The following is a 19,947-nucleotide window of genomic DNA, read 5'->3' as shown; positions in this document are numbered from 1 at the left end:
ACAAGTCGAGTCTGAACTTATGACAAATTTGACATCAGCGGCAACTCCGGCGCACATATGGGTCCCCTTTGGCCCCCAGGCCGTAGCAGTTGGAGGTGAACTAGTGACGCGTTAGGTGCAGAGGTAATATGTGGTAGTAATCCCGAACTATTGCTTCCCCGTCCCGTCGTATTTCTTATTGCTTTGTTTCAGATTACTAAAAACATATGTTCGTTAGGGGTTGAGGATGTGGTGTTCCAACACTGACTCGTCCTCGTCCAAAGAAGGGGGGCTGGTGTTGAGGCTTGACTGACCACAAAATCCTGCACGAACGAATAAACCTCGGCAAATTGGACTGGATCTTCAATCATAATGCTGTAGTCCTCGAAAAAATTTTCATTCGTGGAATATGAGTTCATATCGAGGTGGATTCCACAATTCATCGACAGACATAAGCTGAGCTCGAAAACAACCAAAACCCAGACCCACTATTCTTAGGGCAATGCACGTGCCAAGCCGCTATACAGAGTATGTCATATGAAATGTTATTAACGCTAATATAATAGATTGCTGTACGCACGCTACTGATGCAGCTAATTGAGTATTTGGTAATGACCTTGTTCTTTGTTATTCAACAAGGGGAAAAGGGCCATTGCCTCGTAATGCACACTTGATCTACCCTACATGCGCTTACTGCTTATCCCCGTCCACAGTTGTCCTTCCCTTTACAGGTATCTCCACTACGGGATCGGCACTCCCGCCAAGAAGGCTTCGTAATAAGCTTCGAGCGGACCCTGACTATCGAGATTCCTGTCTTCTGAGTGATCTGGCTCTGGGTAAGAGCACGATGGATGTGGGGGGTTGTCGGTGGAGCTACGGTGGGCCTTCCAGTTGGTTTGGCCTGATTATTCGCTAGAACCCAGAGACGGTGACTATCACGTTGCACTGTGCAGCAAGGTCCTTGAGGGGCCGAAGTTTAGCAGATTTTTTTTTTCTCTTTAAAAAAAAGAAAAGGGAGACACAAGGGGAAAAAGCTGCGGGACAACAACTCGATACAAAAATCTTCTCCTATTCTATCTATTGCCTATTAGAATTAGTTGGTGCTAACCATAGTAAAAAGTATATAACCTCAAATGTCACGCTTAACCAGTGCAACGGGAGGAATATAGACGTGCCGGCCGCGGAAGATGTAGTATAGAATGGCAATAATCATAATGCCACCGTACATCACCACGCACCAGTTCATCGATTCTCGGTCGACTGTCGAGGTCAAGGGAAAGAAAGCGAACACAAACACCGGGACCAAGAAACACAAGGCACCGATGTTAATGGCCATTCCAAATCGACCCAGGCTCCACCGGCGAGGTGGAAGGGGCTCGCCACGGATCCGCTTGAGCAGCACGCACCCAATCGTAATAACGTATGAAGACATAAGCGACCCGATCGTCAAGGTGACGATAGCCAAAAGGGCTGTTGTCGAACCGATGTTGATCAACGACAGGAGAACTGTTACCATAAGAGAGACCATCACCGCATTAAGCGGAATGTTCCACCCCGGAGTAACCTATATAGATCAGCATCGATGGCCTGAGGCTGCCACCAGAGGGGGCGATTCCACTTACGTATCCAAAAAACCCGGAAAATGGAAGACCGCCATCTCGGGCAAAAGACCAAAGCTGCCGAGAGGCCGTGGCCAATTCCGTGATTGTACTCGCGGTGAGCGTAAGAACCAAGATCGCGGTCATGGTGTTCGTGCCGGGAAGACTATTGGTGGCATTATAGAACACTTGAATAAATGGGTAGCCGGTGGGGGTTGCGAGGACCTCGTCGATATCACCCAAGGTGAAGCAGATCGTCACCAGCATGAGAAATCCCGCGCAGTCATTGATCAGAACGGAAGTGATCATAGCCTTTGGGAGAGTCTCTGATGCGTCTTTGATCTCTTCGGCTGGATACATTTAACCATATTAGCCGATCTCTCAAGCCCAACGAGAAAATGGTTCACTTACACATATGCACGGCGCAGTCATATCCAATTAGGGCGGTGATAGTAGTGGAAAATCCAACTAGCGTTGCTGTCCCAGCGCTGTTCCATCCACCACCGTTGTTAAACTCCGTGAAGACCTGCTGGGCGCTTCTGCGAGGAGCCAGAACCCAGAGAGGGATGATAATGGCAAAAAGCCCAACAACATGGAGGATAAGAATCAGGACTTCGACGAAAGGCAGTTTCTTGGCCAGGAAGGTATTGAACAAGATTCCGAAGAAGGTGATGGCAATCACCAACAGCGTTCCATGCCAGCGCTCAAAGACATAATCCTCATGGTTAAGCACGATGAGACCCTGAATAATAGTTCCCGCAAGGAAGGCAATTGAGACAATGGCACATTGCCAGCCCATAGCACACAGCCAGCCTAGTTATGCGAATAAGTCATATCGTCCGTGATCTGTGGAGCAAATATTCCTTACCGGTGATGTAGCTCAAGAATTTCTGGCAGCTACGGGGTGCGAATTCTGATACCCAATGGTATTGACCTCCAGATGTCGGGGCCCTGCGTATATCAATAAGCACCAGTGAAGTAGACGAAGGTCGGGGGACAATTACATCGAAGCCATTTCAGCCAAACTGAGAAAAACAAGCAGAAACCCACACGCGACGATAAGGAAACCCCAGATCAGGCCAGCGGTACCTCCATCGGTCAAACCTTGCTCGAGCAGTCTATAGGGTATAGTCAATATACAGATGAGTAAGGCTTTCAATACTCAAGAGACGTACGTCAAGATAACCTCCCATGTTGCGATCAATGTGCAACCAAAACCGACAATAGAGATAAACCGGAAATTCCTCTTCCATAAAGTAAGCGACAAACTGCAAGTTCGATCAAGGCCAACAAAAGACATACACGTAACACCTGCTCTCTGCCTAGAGCACTCATGTCTGCCTGGTCCTTCACGGTACCCCGGTATTTGGCGGGCACAAAATGACCTCCTTGCGCCGCTTCATCGCCATATGTGGTTGAGACTTGGGGGCCACCTTTGAGGCTGTTGAGCGAGACCATATTGGAGACAACGGCGCAATTATTTGCGCATCAAGAACAATCGTAGTCTCTGGAAAGGATGGGTTCAGAACGACAGGGATGTGAAGAAAGAAACCGAGCGTTTAAACCTGAGGAGTTCTAAATAAATTGGGTGTAAATTAAACTAGAAGGGAAAAACTAAAGAAACCAGATGAAACGAGCACGTTGAATCTAGTACTAGCAGATTTAGATGCGCCACTCCCTCGGAGATTTTCAAAGCCGGAACTGGTCCAGGGAGTTGGAGATTTGGAGTTCGTAAAAATCCCCTGATATCCGAGTCATCAACCGTGCTAATGCCGTTCTAGAAGCAATGTAGTATACTAAACGGCATTTAACACGCGACTGACTCGGGAACTGCTTCCACAATTAGATTTACCGGTAAGACATGCAGAGCTATAAACGACGATGCAGAGGCAACAACGTTCAGGATTAGTTCCTTCATGGTTCTGCTCCGTACGAGGTTACATATGAATAATAGAAAATTGAAAAAAGAAAAAGAAAAAGATCTAACTCAGTCCGCGTTCCATGGAAAGGCCAATCTAAGTGCAGTTCTTTTGATTGATATCCACTCGTAAAACGCCATTGCATCAGCCCATAAGCACACTATCCCTTTAGTTCATCGCCAAACAGCCAACCGGATCTGGCAATGATCCCCATAGATTCTCCATACGAACCATCCAAAAGGGGATTTCGGCCCATCCCGTCATAGGCAGAACCAAACCTCGTCTTGATGACAATCTGGAACATTGACTGTGGGGGTTCAAAACAGACGTGGACTTTCTGCGCATGTTTCTGTTATGCAAACTCTACGAGGCTGGAATGCAACCAAGCAGCATCACTAACCCTTCTCTCAAGCATTACCCCTTGTAGCCATAGTCATCAGGGTTCCTTGGCGTCAATTCTGCTTTAGTAATGTCGCCGATGATTGGCTGCTCGTCAGTGCTGGCCTGATTCTGGAGAACTTGATGCTCTGGACTTGCATCTCGTTGTCTGCACTCATGGACGAGGTAGGGCTTCATAAGTCACGACTGATGGATCTTCACAAAGCCTAAGACTTCAACATTCAATACGTATCGCTTGCAGCAATCATGACATCCGCTACCGCAATCGCGATCGGCATCCTTTTAGCGGCTTTTGTATACAAATATCTCGTTCATCCGTACTGTTTATCGCCAATCTCCAGCGTCCCCAACGCACATTTCACATCACCCATTTCAAATAGATGGATAGAAAAGCAACGCAATGCGGGCAAAGAAGTCCTTACCATCTACAACTTGCACCAAAAGCTCGGTCCTGTGGTCCGATTGGGACCGGATGAACTGAGCGTGAATTCGCTTAGTGGCCTAAAGACAATCTACACGGGCGCATTCGAAAAGCACTCATTTTACAGCGACGTTTTTATCAATTTTCAGACTCCTAATCTAGTTGGAATGATACACAACAATCCGCATGCTCGTCAGAAGCGCATGCTCAGCAGAATCTACTCCAAGTCGTATCTACAGGAGTCGCGGGATCTGCGCGATATCTCCAAGATTATTCTGTCCCAGAGACTGTTTCCAATTCTACGGCGTGTTGCCAAGTCTGGAGAGGCGATCAATGTGTTGCCTTTATTCCAAGCCGTGGGGATGGACTTCACGTCGTCTTACTTGTTCGGCACGAAGAATAGCACTACATACATCTTCCATCTTCCCGAGTGGCAACAATGGTTGGAGGAATATGAGAAGTTCAAATACATGAGTGTACAGGATCGGTATATGGGCTTCATCGAAAGCTGGTGTCTTTCACTTTGCCGCAAAGTCGAGAATAACGACCAGCCGAATGATGTACCTATCGCCACGAATGCAGTGGTCTATAACCAGCTTCGTCAATCGCTTGAGAAGGACCCGGACAGCCGACCCCTCGAGTTAGCTATTGCATCGGAAGTACTCGATCATCTTGTGGCAGGTCATGAAACTAGCGGAATCACCTTTACCTATATGATGTGGGAGCTCTCTCAACACCCAGAGCTGCAAGCCGAGTTGCGCCGAGAGCTCCTCACGCTGACACCGAATCTGAGATCCCTACCCATCTCAGACAATGCAGTGGACCTGCCATCTCTCCCTTCCCCATCAGCGATTGATGCTCTTCCCCTGCTAGATGCAGTCCTGCGAGAAACTCTTCGGTTACATTCCCCCGCTCCAGCGCCATTACCTCGCGTAACACCCGCCTCCCCGACCGGCGTATCAATTGAGGGCTACCACAATCTTCCTGCTGGCGTACGCGTGAGCTCCTCTTCGTATTCCCTGCATCGTATCGAAGAGGTTTACCCTCAATCGTCGGATTGGCTCCCCGAGCGTTGGCTCAAGCCCGAACCCGGCAAGATTCACGATATGCGCCGACTGTTCTGGCCGTTTGGAAGTGGTGGGCGCATGTGCTTGGGTAGTAATTTTGCTCTGCAAGGTAGGTCAATCATGGCCTTCGGATGAATGATACGTATCCACTTCTACATAAACGGTACTAATTGGAGGGTATTACAGAAATCAAACTCGTGATGGCAGCGGTCTACACGAATTTTACAACTTCTATTGTTGACGACGAGGGCATTGAGCAGGACCATGCGTTCATTTCCCTACCCACAGGGCGCAAGCTTATGTTGAGATTTACCCCTATAAAGGAGGCATGATCTGAAGCATGAGGGGTTAAAATGATTATGGATTCAATTATGATTAGAGAAATGAGTGATTTCCTTTCTGTGTCTCGTGTAACCAGCCAGTAGCCGCCCACTACGACAATGATAGCTAATTTACCACGTTACGGTCTTGGTTGATGAGGATATGAAATAGGGGAATGACGATCCTCATCTGTTGTACACCCCGTATAAGAGAAGCAGGCATGCGGCACCATCAATCAAAGGTCTACCTTTGTCTTTGGGTGCCTAATGATGTCTTAGGACGCGTACGACATGTCCACACACTGGCCTACATGGGCCCTCGCTCAGAACTCTGGTCAGGTTGGCCGCAACCTGGCCTAAGCTCACAGGGCGGAAAGACCATTCCTTCGTGCTGTTCTCGTGGAACGTGGTCTCACGAAGTTTTACTGGTTAAGAAGACTTCAAAAAACTTGCTCTGCGTAGCTTTGAGGTTACTCCCAACTGATGTGGCCTAGGTTGTGTTTCTGACGTGTCAATGCATGACACGCAAGGCTGCCATATACCTCTGCCTCAACTATACCCAATGCAATGCTATGTTTATGATAGAATTTTAAATTGTACAATGCCTCTCTCCTGTACATCTGAAGTACAACCGCTGTGTCTCTTAAAGTTTTCTCGGTATCTTGGTAACTACTTCTCCCCATAACTCGGCACGATGTTGGATCTAGATGATATGAGGAGGCGGTATAGAGAGCTGAGCAGTGTTGAAGATAGTAAAGAGAAAATTATCGAGGTTGGTCCGAACATGTATCCAATGCACCGATCGTGTTAACTTAGCCGAATGGTATGCAGGAGCTATTCTCTCAAGTTGAAGAGCTGCGAAAAGATCTCACAAAAGCACATGATGAAGTCGACAACCATAAGGAGCTTGTGGCGATGTTCAAGGACAAGTCAAATAAGGACAAAGAGGCATTGGAAATGAAGAACCGTGATCATGTAAGTCAAGTTGATGACGCCCTGCCTGCTTCTAGGGCGAGTCTGTCTAATATGATACTATTTAGGCTAGACTGAGCTTTATTTCTGTCCTCGTTGATGGTGACTGTATGAACGTAAGTGCCCTGATTCCCTGAGTCCACTATTCTTTCAATACAGCCTTCGTTGCTGACACTTGCTCTATTTTTAGTTTCAGGATAGCCTCATCCAAAGTGGATACGACGGCGGTCAAAAAGCTGTACAGCTTTTGAGGAAAGCAGTCGAGGACTACCTCTTTCAGCTTGACCCGGAGGCAAACCCTAGGATTCAGTGTAAGATCCGTGTATATGCCAACGTGAGCGGTCTGTCAAAGACGTATCGAGATACGAACATTGCCCCTGTCGACGGGACACTAGAGGCGTTTATTCAGGGATTCAACATGGAAAACGGACTATGTGATTTCGTGGACGCAGGAAACGGAAAGGAATGCTCTGACATGAAAATACGAGGTGGGCTATGTATCCCTTGAAGCAGCTGGCATACAGAGTTGCTGACTGGTTTGTTTTTCAGCCCTCTTTGAGCAGGATATCCTCGATGTTCATTGTCAACGTGTTATATTCTGCGCGTCTGCAGATAATGGATATGCACGCGTGCTGGGACCACATCGAGAGTCCGATCGTATCTCCCTCGTCGAAGGACCTTCTTTTGCGCGAGAAATGAAAGATCTGGCACCCCATTTTGCAACCACAAGTTTCCCAGACGTTTTCCGGTCTACAAAAATAATCTCCAGGAGGGTATCCTTCAGCAATGTCACGCCGCCGAGGACACCCCCTCAGAACTACGCTTCGGCAGTGAAAACAACACCACCTCGGTCACAATCAACGTCGGATGTGAACCGACGATCCCCTTCACCCCTTACATCGGCTCGAATCTCTAATAGAAATCGCAGTCCCGTCCAGTTAGCGGTGTGCAAGAATGCGGCAGGCCAGCGTGTCGATCCCCCCTTGCGGTATTCCACCAGGGAAAACGTGGATTCTTTGAAGCAACGCAAGTTGTGCAACCCTTATCATATTGTGGGCTCATGTCCCTACGGGGAAAATTGTAACCATGATCATGTGTCCCGGCTTCGGCCTCAGCAGGTGGAAGATTTGAGGTATATTGCTAGGTTGAGAGTCTGTCCGAGAGGCGTATCGTGTGCGGAGGAGAGTTGTGTTTGCGGTCATCGGTGTCCGAGGGAGAACTGCTTGGGTCCCGGATATAATGGATGCAAGTTTCCCAAAATCATGCACGGGGTTGATTCTTCAATTGTCTCTACTACTTTGTGAGCTGTTACGGCTATGTTGAGTGAGGCCCTTTGGTAGCCCATAGCGGAACCATTGCCATATTTTGAACAGAACTATGACTTTTTGAGCGCATGCTTCGTATTTTTTAAATTTCCACAAGCAGACTAATAATGAGAGTTGTTTCCTCTAGCAAGCAGATCAATTTTCCCATCATCAATCACACGAATAGATTTCCGAGATAGACGCCTAGAAGTCCACAGAAGACATGCCCCGTCCTGTTTTGCATTAACTAGCCGATAGGGGGTAAAGGGATGATAAAAGAGTGATGAGCCCGGAATTCCCGTTATATCTCGACTTGGTGCTGAGTGTACCCTTCACGATAACCACTGTCTTCGAAAGACAAAAAGAAAGAAATACGCAAAGACACTTAACCGTATATCTGTAGCTCATGCGATAGCCCGTTTCATATCTTCGTCTCTTTTTATACCTTCTGCAGCAACGGAATCAAATGCATCACTCTCCCGCCTGGAGACATCAACACCATCAAAATCCATTGTGGTGTCATCTCTGGCTGAATCATGGACATCAATATACTCTCTAGGTTCGTACCAGCCACGAGTTCGCACCATTCCCACGATAGGGAAGCAAAGGCATGATAAATGATAACCAAGGAATGCAATCAACAGCCCCGTCGGGTACGAGCCGTAATAGAACCGTTGAATAGATAGCGGCGCCTTTACACCCAGCTGACTCAGAAATCCATAAAAGCTTGTGGCTATTGAGACTAAATACACTGCGAAGGCACGGAAATTGATTCCGCGCAGGTAATGGTAGCGACCCTCTGGATTCATGGTGTACAATTCTGGGATACAAAGGCGGCCTCGGCGAATCAGGTAATAGTCGCAGAGTAGGATTCCTGCAATGACGGAGAGAAAGATCTGATAGGAGGAGAGAAACTTAATGAAAACAGCGGCTGATGGCAGTAAATACCAAGGACAAATGGCGTAGGATAGTACTGTACTCAGGGCCAATTAGCAATTATAGAGAAGTTAAGATCTCGCCTAGGGGTCCCTTGCCTGCACATATGAAAACGGCACGCTTGACGTTGAGGTATTTGGGAAGCAAGGCTGCTATATCGGTTCCCACTCTGCGTGTGAATTAGATCATAGTGAGTAGCTGCAAAGGGGACATAAAATAGACTTACGGTATGGAGTTCTCGAATATATTGGTGAAGATAGTTGAGTAGACAAACCCAAGAGAGATAAAAAAAGCAACCCGATCGGTTCCCAGCTGTATAGCGATCACCTTCCATGAGACGTTCGAGAATACTAATGGGGTTCCATATAAGCTGAAGCGGTCAGATCAGCTATGAATGAGGGATATTCATGTTGAACCATACCTCTCCAAATATAGGTTCACTGGTAGCAGCGATAACACAGCCCATGATGGCAATGATAAAGTTGGCCACATGAAAGCTGAACACTTGCCCCAAGATAACATCATTCCGCCGTCTAGCATATCGCTGGAGATCGGCAGCATTGGAGACAAAGGTGGCAACGCTTGCAAGCCCTAGCCAGAAGAATTTGGCAACCATCCAGGACTTTTCGGTACCGTGGATTGTTGAATGCGACCGAAGTGTGTGCTTGGAAGATCCAGATAAAGACAGTGTCCAAGCCAGCATAGCGACCGTGGCACTATAATAAGCTACCACTTTGATATATACTAGTATCCTCATCTTGGGGATAGGGATAAATAGAAATGCGCAGTTAAGAAACCTAAATAATGTCAAATCTACCGGCAACGTACAAGACGGCCAACATGGATGGATGCAAGTACCAGAACACGAAAAAGCATATCATTCCTGCACTGGTAAGGGCAGACTTGGCGCCCATGGTATTAGGAATGTTCGCCATCGATGGGAAGATGGAATGAAGCAGTACACTGGGCGAGTTGTTATTAGCGATGACAAATAGCAGGACCAGCATACTTCAGACACTGCGCACCCTGGACAGCATTGACACCGTTCCATACAATGGCCATTACTGCACGGTTAAACGTAGGCCAAAGAGCCCCAAGTGAACCCCAACTAGACCGACAGAGAACAGGGAAAGGGATGCGATACAAAGCACCAGCGCGACCATTCAGAGCCATGAGAATGCCTGCCAAGATCTGTCCACCTAATTGACAGATAATTGACTCCCACATGGACAATCCGACCGTCAAGCCAGTGGAAGCAGCGTAGAGATTGCTCACATTTCCCGATGCCGAGAACCAAAAGGCCAAGTAAGTGATCTGAGTCCATGTTCGGTCTTGTACCCTTGTAGGCCTTAGCGAGTCATTGTCGAGGAATTCAGCCGTCCGAGGGATGCCATCTCGGTCGACACTTTTCACGATCAATCTCTCGTGTAGAGTAGCTAAGAGTTTCAAGGTGACTTATACAGAGAGATGAACCTGCACAGTGTAGTACACAACCTCTCAAGGTGTCATCAAACGGACAGCTCCTACGGGCTAATTTATAGCTACTCATAGCCAGCCCACGGAGTCAGCCGATCTGCGACTCGTTACTTTCTTTGAGGTGGTACAAAAAGACGATAACCCCCGCGGATGGCGCATCAGACAAAGAATCCTCCAAATCACCGGATTTTGAACCCTGATAAAGCTCGGAATATGGCAGGGACGATGTCTTGGGTCAACCAATGTTTGGTTAGGGTTAGGTCATGGCTTATCTCCCCCGCATGAACTGCCGTAGCCATTTCGTCGGCGATTCCCGAGGTAGCGTTAGGTATATATACGTACCGCAGATTCAACTCGACCGTCTTACAATAGATCTCATATCTGAAGTTATTGTTTCCTATTTGCTAAATCATGGCTACGCAAACATACACACAAATCGAACTCTTGAGCGCCAATGGCACGGTGTTGCGCCGCGTATCAACTGCGCCTCCAAGACTGCCAACAAATGATGAAATCCCAATCATTGATCTGGCACCCATCGATGGCACTCTGGATGAAAGAAAGGCCTTGACTTCCAGGATCAAAGCGGCATCCGAGAACACAGGCTTCTTTTATATTCGCAATCATAGGATCCCCGAGGAGCTAATTCAAACCTCCCTGTCGCAAGCAAAGACCTTCTTCGACCAGCCACTAAGTGAGAAGATGAAGATTGATTCTAGTGCCTCCAATGTTTCGTCCGGTTACCATGGAGTGGGGAGCACACAGGTCAATCGTACAGAGACGAGAGGGAAGTCATTCGCTCAAAGATCTCTATTCCTAGCTAACATCCGAAGTCAGATCTCAGCATTTTTGCTCTCGCGCTCGGCGAACGAGAAGACTACTTTGACGATGTCACCAGTCATCCGGGTGCAGATGCACTCTATATCCATTATCCGGGAATACCAGATGTTGCGGCCGACTCAGATATCGACGTTGGCATTGGATCACACACTGACATCCAATGTTTCACTCTTCTCTGGCAGGACAACTCCGGCGGCTTGCAGGTATTGTCTGCTCAGGATGAGTGGCTTGACGCCCGCCCAATTGAAGGAACACTCGTAGTCAACATTGGGGACTTCCTTCAACGCCTTTCCAACAATAAATTCAAATCTACGGTTCACAGAGTATATAACCGTCAACCAGACTCGCGTTATTCGATGCCTTTTTTCTTTGGGTTCAACCCCGAGGCAGTCTGTAAGGTTGTTCCATCCTGCGTGGATGATGAGCATCCGCCTCTGTACGAGCCAATCTCATGCGGTGAAGTATGCTCCTAGTCCTCTGACCAGTTTGTATTTCCTTTGCTAATCCTATTAGTGGCATAAAGTGCGATTGGCACGTTCTCGGGTTCATAATGCAACGAAATAAAGGATTAGAGACTGTCAGTCATTTTCTGTGGACCGACCAACAGCATTGCGATTGTATCGGATCTGTATGTTTCTTTTCGGTTATGATTACTCGGTGGTTCTACGTAAATGAAGAATGTAAAATCATGTGCGCAGGAGCCCTACTCTAGGAGGTTCGAAGTTAGGATGGAGTGCATTAATCTACTGTCTCACACAGTTAATCATTTCCCAAGAATTTTTCTGTAATTCTATACTGGGATTCAATATGTGGACTAGAAGCTCAATTAAACTCTATTACCATTTGCTGATAATTCCTAGGCTTACAATTTCGCTGAAAGCTATGCTAATTACAACTATCAATGGTCAGACCAAGTTTGATCAGGCTTGATGTCTATATGAACTCGACTGCCCATTGTCTGCTGTAGGCTCCAAGGGACTTGACTCGAATCGATACGTTTTAATCCTGGGCATCATTTTCAGGAACTAAGGCTTATCAGAGGACCAGTCATTGATCAACGTGCCCATTTATTGGTTATTTTCCCAAAGGATGTAATCCGCAAGGGCCTTGGCAGAGAGCGTCAACCCCACTCTATATATAAAGTACTGTCCCAATATCCGTTCTTCGTACGGGCCCCAAAATAGACCTGCCCTACATACTACGCGCGCCTTCGTTCAATTCAGAGGTGGCTCGATGCCGTCAACATAGCTTCTATCCATTCATCCGGACATCACAATGCTGCCGCACGTATTCGCGCTCCTGCTGCCACTCATGGCAGGCGGCGCCGCTGCCGCCAACGGCAACAACAACACTAACATTGCTGGTCCTAATGGAGTCATGGATTCGACCTTGTCTTCCCGCGCAATGAGACATATGCGCCTACGCAGTACTTTCCCCTCGTCCTAGCTGCCCGCAATTCTTCCGCCGCCTGGCCGAGCGGCATGATCCTCAGCATGACCATTTGGCCTGACAGCGAGGATACGCCGCCCTGGAACAGCAGATTCAACTTCCCGGCTAAAGGTCACACTTCCGGCGCGCCGCCCTCAGATCCATACTTTGCCATCGCCGGCACCCACTTGACCAACGGCACCGAAGACGGCTTCACTGTCATCTGGTCCGTCCTGCTGCAGGAAACGTGCAGGGAGGACGATTCGAACACAGAGTCGTTCTCCTCGGGCGCGAGTACAACGTGCGCTTTACCACGAAACTCGACGCTCCGTTGCCCGATATTGAGAAAGCGGTGAGTGCTTGCTCGGAGAGCTCGCTTGCGCTTACCCCAGTGCTTGGCTCAGAGAGGGTGTCTGTCCTGTACTAGATTCTGGCTCGGTGACTCCAGCAGCGGCAGAACCTTGCGGCCTGAAGCCTCTCGCACAAGAGCTAGCTGCTAATGTATCTACAGCCATGTTAGATTTGATGGAATGTTCCGAGTGCACTTGGCAGACCATACAAGAGCCGTGCCTTGTCAAGTAAGAGAGCATCGGAATGCCGCGGCAGGGATCGGGTCCAGGGTTGGTGTGGGTAGCGGTGCTTGCTGCGGTTGCATCTCTTCTTCTTTAGGCTCCCCAAGAATTGATAGGGCCCTTGTAAGCAGGTTCAAAATTGAATAGCCCTACTTTGTCCCTAGCCATAACTTAATGTATTAATTACTGAGTGGATATTACAGGTGGACTAGGGTTTCCGCGGCAGTATCCCCCAATCCACGTTGCCTCGGTCTCCGCCTAAGCGATTCCAGAGTGCACACACGTAGGCCAAAGCTTGGCCAAGCCAAGAAGGTCCAAATCTCTCGACTGGCGTTTCCGGTTGAGATTGCTTCGTACATCTCTGGTTCGAGTATTTGGTCCTGCGGTGATGAAATCCGCCTCCTCGGGAGCCAATGCTAGAAGTTAGGCATGTTTCAGACAACGGTACAGTACAAGAGCAGCCCTTCAAGAGAGACTTTTTCTTTCCCATTGCTGGTAGCTTGGCAGTCTTTGCGAATACGAGTGATGCGTAGTCGATCAGTCAATAGCGGGCCAGTAACGTTTAACATAGCATCTAAATGGGACGCCTCAGGAGGAACAAATCCTTGGCTTGTGATACATCATTGGATATTCTCTCCAAGGTTTAGGGAGACATTCCGCCTCAATGGCTTAGCGGGGGCTGTGTTGGATATTCCTTCGGGCAATGAAGATAGAATGAGAGTCATACCCCTATAAATACTGTAGACGATTTACCTGCACAACCGTATCTAAATCAGCATTCTCAGGAGATCCAATATACACTACGCAACGTTCTATCTCTTTGGGACCGCCTGCTACTCAAAAATGTATCTCTCCAAGATAATCTCCATCTCTTTCCTCGCGGCCCTCGCCGGTGCTGCTGCGACACCTTCCAACCTTGAAGCACGCCAGGAGAGCTCATGCAGCCAGGCACAGTCCGCGCTCAAGCAAACATCTCAGCACTACAAATCGTTGGCCGACCAATGGAATGGAAGCGCAAAGGTATGGATCTAATCCAAACTTCGAGTATTCCTTATCTAATATACCACGTTTAGAGGGCGATACAACAACTTCTTTCTCAGTTAAATGCAGAAACTGCCAATATTGCGGATATCTGTGCCAAGCTCGCCGAGGCGGAGAAAAGTGCACATGAATCTTAGTATGTCAAAATTTTATCGCTTTCGCTACGATCATTGAAGGTTATACCGGCTAATGATAGGGTGATTAGCTCCGGTGCTGAATCCGACTTGAGTGATAAATTCTCGTAAAGCGGTGGCATTCAGGTTCAAGAATATGGATGGCTACTAGAAGGTCCACAGAAGATAAATAGCAAGTCTAATATGCGAAGAACTCAAGGCTTCCAGCAACCGTCTGAAGAGAATATGTATCGTATGTTCACTATTCTATATAACATAATATTATTTCACAAGGAAGAACTCAGAGGATCCAACGTGCGCTCTATTCTATAGATGTTGTCATTAGAGACATACATTATAGTAGCACAGCTTGCTGGAATGCTGTTCATTCTTCCTTTGCTCATGGTTGGGTATAGAGCTTGAACCTGCCACGTGCCTGTAGTCTAGTGTACTTGGTTTACTCTATATTCGCATAAATCGTACGCAGCAGCTACTCCTGATTATTCATGAAACTCGTGGTTTGCCAAACTCATTCAGCTATTCTTTAATTTAAAAAGACCAACCTTAGACAGCCCTGACAGCCCGCCTGAGTGTGTATCATTCCATAATATCGGACAAACAACTAAGTCGCCAAATATAATCAAAATTGAATTATTCGGCCCTTAAAGACGCAGTATGTCGACCAGTGATCCTGCAAACGCGCGCCGGAGGGTAGTAATAACTTCGGTGATTTGCAGTACTATGGAGGGGAGATAGACTAAGCACTATGATCCTGTCCAGTTGACTGCAACCCGTAGATAAATACCCAATCTTCTCCAGTCAGCCTAAGTACAGCCTCCGTCTCTCCCGAGAGCAGCACGCACCCTCACAGGCCCCATTCAACAGTCATCATTACTACACATGCAAGAAAGTGCAAGACAGCGATAGCATCTGTAGCCAAGCCGAGCGCAAGTGGTCATGCAGATTGGAGCGGTGCACCATCCCTGAAACCCTGCAAAATTCGAGTCTACCGCAGAAGATCAGTTTATGGACGGATGCCTATTTGAAGTCTTATCTTGAATCCATACCAAATCTGAGCGACAGGCCCTTTTCAGGAAATGAAAAACCCTCCGCAGATACACTGTGCGCAGCAGGCGTTGCTGTTGGTGTCCTCGTCACGGCAGAGGCGCCGAGGCTGGCGCAGGCAACTAGGATAAGTGAGGGCCTCATTTGAAGGTAATTCTTGAAAGTTCTCGACAAAGATTTGGTAAGGTCTCCTCCGACCTAGTTATTTCCTTATGGATAGCTTTATAGGAATAAGGGGTAGTTTTCTTGGGAAGTAGCCCGCTATTTATACCCTGAAGCAGTGGTTAGACGCCTGTGCTAGGTGTTCTGAGGTACTCCAGGCTGAAGGTGCAATGTTCATCGTTAGTTCTTCCATAAACCCAGCATTATATCGAGTCTGGGCCCATCTTCAGCTTTACAGATCAGGAAATGTCTCATAGTAAAGCTGGATTTGCACGGTACATTCACTATTGAACACCCCTAAATCGTAACACAATCAAACCTTCAGCTCATTAAAGTTACCGAGAGCAAGGGCATCCCATTCATCGTGTCCGTGTTGTCAACTGCTGCGCGTGAGACAAGGCTCCCGAAATATTGGTAGAACAGCCGTGGTAGGTAGCCACAGTATCATACGGTAGATTACCATCGCCAAACAACATAAGTACAGCGTAACAGCAATAGGCTGCTTTTGCCAGGTTATTTGATGAGGCTGGGTAGCATTTTACTATCAAGCCCTTTGGCCCGTTTGTAAAACAAGACGTGTTGGTGGCACAGTACATGGGAGCATATCCGACTATGTGCGACGACCGATATTTTTCTGGCGTCATACATTGCACTGAAATTATGTATATGGTTGTCTCCTCACTGAGTGTACTATAAATACTCCAACCAATTCAAGAAGCATTTATACATCGGCCAAACGATGCAATCAACACATTGAAACATCCCGGTGCTTTCCCGAAAGATGCGAGGAGTCAAACCAAGCTTGCTACGTTGAGATAATGACATTCCTGGTATTGACGATCTTGTATACCCATGTACATATCAATGAATAGTTCATACCCATATCCTGAAGCTGGAAAAGCACGGGCAATTGCATAAGCAAGAAACATGATTACACCGGCAGTTGACAAGAGATTGTAGGTAGAATAAGTCAATAAGTCAAATTGGCCAGAGTCAAACAGTATACATCATTTGAGGCAAAATAGCATCTGGTGTGTTTCTAGGAATACAATGGTGTCTCTTTCAGGATATTAGTTGTCCACTTTCTAACTAGTATGGTAGATGATGATGAAGGTCATTGGTGGTACAGCACATCTAGACCACCTCTCACTTCAGTCATACGTTTAGCACTCTTACGCGTTATTCCAACCTATATGAGAAAAGTCTCTAGAAGTAACACGTACACCAGCGTGTATACATACAAACATATGTTCAACGATCTAGTTCTATATTCTATAGCGTCATCTATACAACAGCAGCACCGTACTTATAAAAAGTCAAGCAACTTCTAGTGCAGTAATATCCATACAAAACATCACGTCAAATTCTAAGGAAGATACCCGATCGATACCTGTTTCTCAAAATCTTCCAAGCCCCGTTAAATAACACGTCATTCCTTCATCGCTATGTTCACCAGACATCGGTCGCCGGTCACGTAGCTTACTCAATCCAATCGGAGAGATCCATCCCGATCTCCTACTTTGTCGAGAGCATCCGTAATATGAGAGCCCTCCCCCTCGTAGAGGAGGGAGTCATAGGTTGCAGCTCCCACAATGCAGCCGATAATTGGGGCGAACAGAGGGACGACAAAGTAATAGTTGGCTGCAGTGAAAACCTCTCTACCATAGATGATGGCAGAGAACAGTCTCGGGCCGAAGTCTCTTGCCGGGTTGATAGCCTAGATAATCATTTTAGTTTATAATCCAAGTACTTGTTGTCTTCCAATTTCAAATAGGCACGTACGTATCCAGTCTGCCAACCCAAAGAAGCACCAATCGCGAGAAGGAGTAGAAAACTGGAAAGTTGGGGAGAATAGAACCGAGACGCATTTGCCGGGTCTGAAATGGTAAGACCTCCAAACATGAGCACCGCCGATCCAAGCACCTCATTGAAGGCAGCCTCCCAATTCGACCCCAACGTGGAGGCAGGATAAGTCGAGAAGATGCCTGCTGAGTGGTGTCCTTGAGGGCTCAAAATTGATCCGCCTGGAATGGTATACTCAGGATCCCAGGACTCAATGGCCGACCGGTAGTTGATGTACACCAGGGCCGCACCAACAAAACCACCCAGAAACTGCGCGAACAGTTTACCCGGCAATTTTTTCCATTGCCCTGGTGTAGGACGAATGAGGGCCGTACAAATGGTGACGGCGGGATTAATGGTTGGACTGGGATCGGCCAGATAGCCGGAGATGCAGACAGCGGCTGCCCATGACATGTTGATAGAGAGCCAAGTGCCATACTGATAATCAGATAGGAGACATTGTGCGACCACTCCGTCTCCAAGGACAATCAGGAGGGCTGTTCCCAGGAATTCAGCAGCATATGGTTTCAGGACTCCCCTAGGGAGAGTCGACATGTTGAGGAACATTTTTCTCGATCTGACGAAGAGATTGAGACTCAGGAAAAAGAAGAACAGAGAAAGATCGAGATAGAGAGGGGGAGCTGAAGTCATGGAGTTGACGATCTGCAGATCGCTGGTTCACCGCCCCCAGTCGGGTAATCCGAGATAAAGCCACCGGAATTGCCTAATACGGAATAGTGTTGTTATCGCGTTCTGGACGTGACAATCATGTTTTTACTATGGTGCAAGGGTACCAGGTGTTGGATCATTCTGAACAATCCGAGCGTCCAGGTCAGTGTTGCTAAGCTCCTCTTGGCATGAACCTTGAGTATAGCTTTAGTAGTTATTTCCGAGGTTCCGATGAATCGAGAGATGCACCGAAAGACGATATAGATCTTCTACATCTATTCTCTGGTGGTTTGTACTATCAAACCCTAGTTTACCTAATCGTGCTAACAGAAGCCATATACTAAGGCCTCGCAGATCACTTAGGACCTGTTCAATGGGACCTCTTTTAGATTATTGATCTAATTGCCTCTACTCAAATAGAGCTGTGTCCCTCAACTCTGCCCTTCAATCTCTCGGTTATGCAGAAGTCACCAAAGAAGAAACAACATGCATCCGTTGCATGGGCTATCTCGTGTGAAGGAAAGCCCTGGTTCTGACGTAGTAACTTTTCAGGAGAGTAGGGAGTGGGTCCAATGTAAGATGCTATAGCATCTAGCGTGTTCTTCCCATGATGATGTGGTTAATACCAACTTATGAGTAACGGTGGGTGGCATGTTCCAACGCCTTCTGTCAATTCAGATGGGTGATAACAGCAATAGCAAAGGCTTGTCTTCTTCCGCAGAATCCGGAACTTTGAGGCGTAAACTACTGCTCAGTGGCTTGCTAGCAGGCTCCTCTTGCCATCTTTTCCTTTTGTAGCCAAAAGGCAAAGTGACCTGAATTCCGAACATTCATTTTTCAACTATTTTGCTCAATCTACATCTGTCCCATGATAAAAGTTACCATTCGCCATTTGTATACTGTGGGAGTAGCTATCTTCAGAACATAGTTGAGATTAGCTCAACTTTCACCCTTTGGTGTTGTTGTTAGGCATTTGCTTGATATTCCAGGAGTTACAGCAAACGTGGGAAAAGAACAGAAATGCCAATTAATCGATACCTATAAGGTAAAGAGGTGCAAGTAATTTGCTCTCATGAGCATAATGTCCTTGGTCACCTTTGAAGCAACTGCATATAGGTGTGTCGTATTGCCACTGACCGATTGGTTATCAGATGATGCTCATTTCACAAGCTTACAAGATCACGGCGATACCACGGCGAATTAACAAATTTCCGCGCAAGAACTTTTGGATGGTCTATTAGGCTCTGGACCATGCGTTCCATACTATTTATTCCCCGAGCCGACTTGAAACATAAGGTTGGCTTGGCAAGTCTTGGAATCTCTTGGCTCATTGTCGGGAATTTGACCCTGCGGGATTTGACCTGGGATTATCACCCATTCCCGATGATATCAAGGACCGGAGATCACTGTACGTTGGTAGTTTGAGCAGTATCAGAACCCCCATCATACATGTAAAGCTTATATCAACAAAAAGAAATATCAATTAGCCTATAGGTTGTCTGGAACCGCGGAACGTCTCTCTCTGCGGCAGAACTTCCCACTTGTCCGTTCCACGGTCACTAGTTTGGTAGTGGAACTAATGCTCGTACCGCCGTCTCTAGTCGCTGTAAATTCGAGCTTGCTGCGCCACAGAAACGGTTCCGTTAAAGTGAAACAAGCAGGGTCATTAATATCGCTAAATAGCCAAAGAAGCCCATAAGAAGAAAAGGGCTCTCCTCAACCTTTCCTAATCAGGCAGACCACGCCGCAGAATTACAGCCCTTGATTGTGAGAGAACTCTCACTACAAGACTTGGCATGAGTTGATCCGGGATCAGCCCGAGTC

General features: G+C 47.3%; 6 protein-coding genes across 6 annotated transcripts; 3 read left to right on the top strand and 3 right to left on the bottom strand.

Annotated features, from left to right (window-relative positions):
• Positions 1 to 1,108: 1,108 nt before the first annotated feature.
• On the bottom strand, positions 1,109 to 3,035 carry AO090010000699 (uncharacterized protein; the record flags this gene model as incomplete). Its single annotated transcript, XM_023233534.1, has 7 exons — positions 1,109 to 1,543; positions 1,602 to 1,927; positions 1,989 to 2,390; positions 2,446 to 2,528; positions 2,582 to 2,695; positions 2,753 to 2,763; positions 2,880 to 3,035. 7 exons carry the CDS (start codon positions 3,033 to 3,035, stop codon positions 1,109 to 1,111), a joined length of 1,527 nt encoding a protein of 508 aa, XP_023094290.1.
• Positions 3,036 to 4,141: 1,106 nt separating this feature from the next.
• Positions 4,142 to 5,715, top strand: AO090010000700 (cytochrome P450; the record flags this gene model as incomplete). The annotated part of the gene is made up of 2 exons (XM_001827600.3): positions 4,142 to 5,492; positions 5,570 to 5,715. 2 exons carry the CDS (start codon positions 4,142 to 4,144, stop codon positions 5,713 to 5,715), a joined length of 1,497 nt encoding a protein of 498 aa, XP_001827652.1.
• A 2,668-nt stretch (positions 5,716 to 8,383) lies between these two features.
• AO090010000701 (uncharacterized protein) lies at positions 8,384 to 10,464 on the bottom strand (the record flags this gene model as incomplete). Its single annotated transcript, XM_023233533.1, has 6 exons — positions 8,384 to 8,952; positions 9,084 to 9,285; positions 9,337 to 9,712; positions 9,744 to 9,878; positions 9,925 to 10,369; positions 10,434 to 10,464. 6 exons carry the CDS (start codon positions 10,462 to 10,464, stop codon positions 8,384 to 8,386), a joined length of 1,758 nt encoding a protein of 585 aa, XP_023094291.1.
• A 338-nt stretch (positions 10,465 to 10,802) lies between these two features.
• AO090010000702 (isopenicillin N synthase family dioxygenase) lies at positions 10,803 to 11,704 on the top strand (the record flags this gene model as incomplete). Its single annotated transcript, XM_023233532.1, has 2 exons — positions 10,803 to 11,156; positions 11,225 to 11,704. 2 exons carry the CDS (start codon positions 10,803 to 10,805, stop codon positions 11,702 to 11,704), a joined length of 834 nt encoding a protein of 277 aa, XP_023094292.1.
• Positions 11,705 to 14,074: 2,370 nt separating this feature from the next.
• AO090010000704 (uncharacterized protein) lies at positions 14,075 to 14,801 on the top strand (the record flags this gene model as incomplete). The annotated part of the gene is made up of 4 exons (XM_023233531.1): positions 14,075 to 14,251; positions 14,305 to 14,408; positions 14,520 to 14,638; positions 14,755 to 14,801. The coding sequence occupies 4 exons, from the start codon at positions 14,075 to 14,077 to the stop codon at positions 14,799 to 14,801; spliced, it is 447 nt and encodes a 148-aa protein (XP_023094293.1).
• A 2,294-nt stretch (positions 14,802 to 17,095) lies between these two features.
• Positions 17,096 to 18,009, bottom strand: AO090010000705 (uncharacterized protein; the record flags this gene model as incomplete). The annotated part of the gene is made up of 2 exons (XM_001827604.3): positions 17,096 to 17,329; positions 17,395 to 18,009. 2 exons carry the CDS (start codon positions 18,007 to 18,009, stop codon positions 17,096 to 17,098), a joined length of 849 nt encoding a protein of 282 aa, XP_001827656.3.
• Between the last annotated feature and the right edge of the window lie 1,938 nt (positions 18,010 to 19,947).

The sequence above is a fragment of the Aspergillus oryzae genome, chromosome 8 (genome assembly GCF_000184455.2).
Source record: "Aspergillus oryzae RIB40 DNA, chromosome 8".
NCBI classification, from domain to species: Eukaryota; Fungi; Ascomycota; class Eurotiomycetes; order Eurotiales; family Aspergillaceae; genus Aspergillus; species Aspergillus oryzae.
This window is presented reverse-complemented; position numbering and strand designations above follow the sequence as displayed.